This window comes from Oncorhynchus masou, chromosome 13, assembly GCF_036934945.1.
Source record: "Oncorhynchus masou masou isolate Uvic2021 chromosome 13, UVic_Omas_1.1, whole genome shotgun sequence".
NCBI classification, from domain to species: domain Eukaryota; kingdom Metazoa; phylum Chordata; class Actinopteri; order Salmoniformes; family Salmonidae; genus Oncorhynchus; species Oncorhynchus masou.
In genome coordinates this window covers 52,356,395-52,363,323 of record NC_088224.1, presented here as the reverse complement: position 1 = coordinate 52,363,323, position 6,929 = coordinate 52,356,395, and the positions used below count along the sequence as shown (strand labels likewise).

The 6,929-nt window shown below is 42.4% G+C and overlaps 1 protein-coding gene across 1 annotated transcript; it reads right to left on the bottom strand.

The window, feature by feature from the left end:
- Positions 1–930: 930 nt before the first annotated feature.
- Positions 931–5,477, bottom strand: LOC135552537 (E3 ubiquitin-protein ligase RNF26-like). Its single transcript, XM_064984220.1, has one exon. It carries the CDS (start codon positions 4,977–4,979, stop codon positions 3,636–3,638), a length of 1,344 nt encoding a protein of 447 aa, XP_064840292.1. The 5' UTR covers positions 4,980–5,477; the 3' UTR covers positions 931–3,635.
- Positions 5,478–6,929: the final 1,452 nt, after the last annotated feature.

Below are 6,929 nucleotides of genomic sequence, written 5' to 3'. Positions count from 1 at the left end.
CGACCTCTACGCTCTCGTTGGCTGGCCCTCACTACATTGGCTCCAGGTCATCTATAAGTCTTTGCTAGGTAATTCCCCGCCTTATCTCAGCTCACTGGTCACAATAGCAACACCCACCCGTAGCACGTGCTCCAGCTGGTATATTTCACTGGTCATCCCCAAAGCCAACACTTGCTTTGATCGCCTTTCCTTCCAGTTCTCTGCTGCCAATGACTGGAACAAATTGCAAAAATCTCTGAAGCTGGAGTCATATCTCCCGCTCTAACTTTAAGCATCAGCTGTCAGAGCAGCTTACCGATCACTGTACCTGTACACAGCCAATCTGTAAATAGCACACCCAACTACCTCACCCCCATATTATTACTTAACCTCTTTCTCCTTTGCACATCTCTACTTCCACATCATCATCTGCACATTTATCACTCCAGTATTAATGCTAATTTGTAATTATTTCCACCTCTACATTGCCTACCTCTCCACTCTTGTGTTATTGACTGTACATTTGTTTAAGTGTAACTGTGTTATTGGTTTTGTCATACTGCTTTGCTTTATCGTGGCCAGGTCGCAGTTGTAAATGAGAGCTTGTTTTCAACTGGCCTTACTGGTTAAATTAAGGTGAAAAGCACAAGGTGCACGTGTATAATGATCATGCTATTTAATCACCTTCTTGATATGTCACACCGTTTAGGCGGATGGATTATCTTGGCAAAGGAGAAATGCTCACTAACAGGGATGTAAACAAATGTGCACATACACATTTTTTTTTAAATAAGATTTTTGTGCTTATTTTTCTGGGATCTTTATTTCAGCTCATGAAACATGGAACCAACACTTTACATGTCACAGATTGGATATATTTAGAAAAGACTTTGGGAATTGAGTCCCAGAAGTTATAAACCACAAAACTCTAGTGAATAACTAGTTCCTGGAGGAAGTGGTCCCCGATGTCCAGTAGAGCCCCCTTTCCTGACCCCTTCCTACACCCATCACCCCCAGCTGCTGCTCTTCACTGGTTCCCTCTCCTCACAGATGGGGAAGTCTGGTACAGGGGATGGCTACTTTCTCACATTCAGAGATACTATCACCACTGTTAGCATAATGGCTACATTTATATGGCGTCTTCAACATCCCCATCCTACTTGATTTTCAAGAAAATCTAGCAGTTTTAGTGAACTTCAGAGTGGTGGATCAAAATAGAAATCTTGGCAATGGTGGCATAGCAATGGTAGGAAATAGGACTTTTTAACTAATCCAAGTTCAAAATGTATGTTGGAAACATTGCCCTATCATTTCGGAGTTTGACTCAAGACATTACCAATGTCTGGTGCATGTAATGTCAAACACTTATTTGGGGATTCATTGGTCAAGAGGACCGGAATCAATTATACATTAAACATGGTTTTATCCACAAGGAAATAATAGCCTTGATTATCTCAAAGATGCTGACGCATCTATAGTGCTGATATGATCTATTATGATGAGCAAAGCATTCTGTAAAGCAGAACTGGCTGTGACGCTGTTCTCTTTCTGGTGGATTGTGGCAAACCTAGGTTTGCTCACACAAGCTGGTAAACCCAATCTGTAACAAAAACCCAGTCAATTGACTGCTCTGAACAGGGATGCAAAGTAAATAGTGAAAATGCATCAGACATTTTTTTTCACAACAGAAAAAACAATACCGAAAGATTGTTTGTTTATTGTCATTCTCATTTGTGAGTATGACCACATTCAGAAACCTTTATAAAACAAAATAAATGTGTACATGACACATTTATCCTCCTTCATCCAGAGACTTACAGGAGAAATTAGGGTTAAGATTTTTCAACTATGCAGCTCAGGGATTCAAACCAGCAACCTTTCAGTTACTGGCCCACTACTCTTAACCACCTGCTACCCCATTCATGGCTTATTGCAACGTCCATAACTTTGTGCCATGTCCACTGGATACACAGGTCAGTCTTCCTAGACAAAATAAGCCATATGAATGGCAACGTGTGGTCTGTGGTAAGAGTCCACTGTATATGTAGACAGGAATGTCACACAACGATTAAAGGGCTTTGGGAAAAGAGGTCAACTCAGAATATAACCTAGAATTTACTATGGACATCAAAAATATAATATGCCTAATCATTTTTCATATTGTATCAACATAATGTCACGTCAGATAATTAATGGGCCCAACCTTTTCTCTCTCCAGATTTGTATCAATATTTCACATCATAGACCATTGTTGGTTTTATAGTTATTATATTTTTTAGATGGGGTGTTAAGAAAATGGCAGGCCTTTTGGAAAATGTTGGTTTGGCACTAGATAAAAGGCAAAGTATTGAATGAGTGATTACAGTATCTGTTGAAATAACAGACACATGTTATTAAGACTTCTGATTGGAACAAGGACAGTGGGAAATGATTATAGGCTACACAAAGTCAATGAGACTAAGACAGTCACAGGACATGAGTCACAGGACATCAGTGACACTGTGGTTCACGTTCTGGCTCCTCTGTCACAATATTGAAGTCAGTCCATCGTGTTTGACCCCAAAATATATTACGGGCAGAGCCTATCCAACATTTATGAAACCTTGGCCCAAAAAAGCCATATCAAATATGACTCACCAGCCTTTTGCTTTTATTGTCACTTAACAGGCCTTTCTCCAACACTTGCAATCTAATTCAATAACCATTGCAGTTTGTGCTGTAAATCTTCAACATGGCATTTCACAGAGCTTTGATCAATACTTATTTTGAGCAAAGAGACAACATTGAAACAGGGAATTATGAACCCATTACTGACTAATGGTGGTAATTGTGAACATGTCAATGTTTGATCACAAGTTAAAAACATTTTAAGAACTATAAAGATGAATAAACCTTGTGTGGAGCATAAATTAGGTAGTTTTCATGTGTCAGCATAGTGGAAAGAATTGGCTATAGTGACAAAAATGATGGAATAATAATTTGAACAAAACCAACATTTTTTTTTTTCATATGACAAGACAGATAGATCTGGTTAATAATTTCTGACACTGATATTTTTAGACAACCATAGCTTATGAAATTAACCCTTTCCCACAATACAAAACCATTTCACACTTTTTATGGGTCTCTGGATGTGAACTGCTTGGAACAATATTGGCTATTAACAAATTGCATTTGAGAGGTTGTCACCATTTAAACCTATTCAAAAGCTACAAAATGTGCTTTTACGACAACATTTGGTACGTACGGTATTGTCTCCAGTGTTTTAAACTGCCAATTGGAATGCTTTCAAACTGAACATATGCTGAATAAAGTAAATTAACTGCTATACAGCAAACATTCCTTATTAGGTTCACACACAGTTTGGAACGACATGAAGTGTATAGAACATGAAGTGTTCAGTAATATGAACAAACAAGTATAAACATTTTGGCAAGCACTGTCATGGTGGTCTGAACAAAATAGAGGTATCATTTATGACATCAGCCACGGACGACAAGCCATTTCAGCAGTGCACTGGACTTGGATAGCGTGCGTCTGAGCTGCAATGTACTGCAGGTGTAGATGTAGCCTATAGTCTCTGCACATCCTAAACCTGAGATTCAACATGTTAACAATGCAGCACTCTGGGTAATGCCCCTCCCCCATTTGGTCCCTCAGAGATACACATCCATGGTATTAAGGATCATATGGCGGCAGAGCGGACAGTTCTGCTGGTAGATGGGCTGGCGCAGCAGTATGTGAGTACAGTCCCGACACAGACACAGGTGGCGGCAGGGCAGCAGCACCACTGTCTTGGTGCTGTCCTGGCAGATGACGCACTTCTTCCTCTCCTCATGCTCCTTGAGCAGAGTCAGTAGGCTGTCGGCCGGGGGACCCTTGGAGCACCCCTCCCCCGATGAGAGTTTCTGTAAAGGCCTGTCTGTGCTGCTGGAGCTGGGGAACGCTAGGTCCCACAGGTCATCCATTAGTTGGCGTGGCCGGGCAGCATGTTCAGCGGGTGGTGCTGCATCTCCTTCCCTACTGTCCGTAAGAGCCCCCTGTTCTCTGTCACTGGGCTCAGGTTGCCTGGAGTGGCCGTCACCCCTCACACTGATGTTCCTGTAGACTGGTGTTATCGTTCGGTGTAGGCGGCTGGCCTGCCGCTGAAGCCTCTGCCACACGCCCCTCTCCAGCACGTAGAGGCGATGGAGCGCCCTCTGTATGAGATGCAGGGTGGGGACAGAGTTGACAAAACCGAAGGCGCGCCGGGCTCCAAGACTGGTCAGCTCAGGGTTCATATAGACTGTGGCGGTGACAACAATGGTCACTGTGAGAATGAGGCCATAGATGTTCAGGAGGAAGACGCTGACGAAGATGTGTCCGAGCGAGCCCAGGAACTCCAGGGCCAGCCTGATGGGAGTCCAGAGAACGACTGAGGTGCCAACCAGGCTGCTGTACAGAAAGGTGAATAGTGTGAGGGTGAGCTCCACAGCCTTCTGCAGGGGGCAGGAGACTGCCTCCCACATGCTGACTACAACAGAGTAGACGTTCTGTGTCCCGATGAGCAGCAGGTTGACCACCGTGTTGACCAGGTAGAACACCAGGCTGACCGCAATGCCACAGCCCTCCCGCACCTGCTGCAGCAAGCAGTGGCCACACAGCAGCCCACGGTGGAACAGATCCCTGACACGCAGGAGAACATGTGAGGACAAGTAGCACACCATTTTGAAACTCTCCAGAACACCTCCCAAGAGGTGCAGCCAGCGCCCCAACATGTTGACTGTGCCCTGGGCCAAAAGTGTTACGCTGTCCATCATGGTGACCATGCAGAACACAGCGAAGTTCCAGCACTTCACAATTGAGTTGGTCAGTAACATGGGTAGGTTATTCACAAAGGTGATACATGCCGCCAGGAGACGTATCACTGAATGGACTATTAAGAAATTTAGGTCCAGGAGTAAAGATCTGAAATTGAAACATTTCCCAATGGTGCAAAAGACTAGGTTCACCAGACCCATGACAAAGTTCTTCCTCGAGTTGCTTCACTGTCTTGATAAAATCACGTTTTTTTTGTCTGGCCAGTAAAGGTTACATATAGACAAGGTTGTCGGATGCGTTGTCCACCTCTCGTTTGGTACAATTTTCCAGCTAGCTAAACTAGTTAGCGATCTAGCATAACAATGCTAGCTCTATTAACTAGCTAGCATAGCTACCTGCCAAACACGTTGGTAGGGCACATTCCACTTGCCATTTCAAATAAACAGCTGTGCAAACGCGTTTGTTTTGGCTAAAGTGCAAACATATGCACGCACTGTAATCAGCATACGTTTACTTTCAAACTCGGACTGGCTAGTAGTTCAACTTTTCTTGCTAAATTACATTTCCGTCTTAGGCTCACACAATGTTACATTTACTCATGTCCCGTCGCCAATAACGTATCTCTCATCTCCTTGTTCAAAGTCCACCATAATCCAATGCAAGATAAATGAAATTGTTATTTACATATTTACACGCTGGCCACCGTAACGGTTTGGTCACATGATCTTCTCCTCCAACGAATCACGTCGGCGAGCTTTTTGCGCCTGTCAGCATCACGGTCAAAAGCAAGACGCATATGTATGTAAATTCAACCGGTTTAAAATTAATTTCCTTCATTGAAGCCAATACAGTTGGAAAAAAATAATTGATGAAACAACATTCAACACATTTAATTTAATTTACAGTAACATTTTCATCAGAACTTTATATTTCATTTATTAAATGAAAGTACGTTTAGTGGGCTAGGTCTTTGACTAGGCAACTTATATTTTTTTAAACTGGGCTTTAATCATACACTACAGCCATCGTTTCATGCACGCTGTAAGGGTAACTGAAATTCCCTTCGCACTCTGTGTGTTGAGCTTCCCATTACCTCACCTGATATAGGATGACAATAAAAACTCTGTTTTTCTGAACAATAACTTCAACCAAGTTTCCTTCCTTGTCTGAGGATCATCCTCTCCAGCTGAGGGTATGGAAGTGTGGAAGGAGAGCAGATGCCAAAAAGGAACTGATATGATCATGGGAAACAGATTGAATCATTGGAACCAACAAAGACACCATTTGTTTAAGCAATTAATGTCACAGTATGGAGGAAGAGCAGTTGCATGAGTTCAGTTACTTCTTTAGCCTATTAAGAGTCCGATGTGTTTCTTTGTACTCTATGCCTTTTATGGTAACAGTTTGTCTGGGGGCAGGACTTAGCTTCCCATGTTTGTTTTACTGCTGGACCAAATGCTTCATTTGCAGTACCATCAGTAACATTACATTGTTACATCTGTTGAGAGGCAGTGGGATATCAGGCTTATGAGGAACAATTTTACTGGTGTTTACTGTTTGTTTTTTTGCCTCTCACAGGTGTTTTTGGACTAATCATAATTTTGCGGGGGTGCACGTGCATCCTATAGGTTACCTGGCGAGATTTGGTTCTGGGTTGCCGAGATTACAATGCGACCACCAAACTATCTCAGATGACGATTAGGCATACATGTCATGCAATTTTGCCTGCCTTTGATTATTTTATCCACAAAAAAACAAAGTAATAAACCAGTAATAAACCCATCAATGAGGTAACCCCAAAAAATGATGGCCTCAATACACTTATAAATTCATCTCTTAAATTATTGTTTAGACTTTACAGAGTAGATACACCCCTCCAGCAAGCTTCACATCTGGGATTCATTCCACTAGGGATAAGTGTGACACTCAATCACAACCCCAAGGCACAGGGCTACTTACTTCAGCTCCAAAGGGGCATTTCCAATAAGGAGGAGTGTATTGTTCTAGATTTTCATCTTAACCAAGAAAAATATGTTTTATTTTCCATACTCTTACAAAACCCAATCAGAGGGTTATCTGTATTATGGAGGTACGTGTCTCTACAAGACAAACAGCCGATGACCCCCACACACACACACACATTGAACATT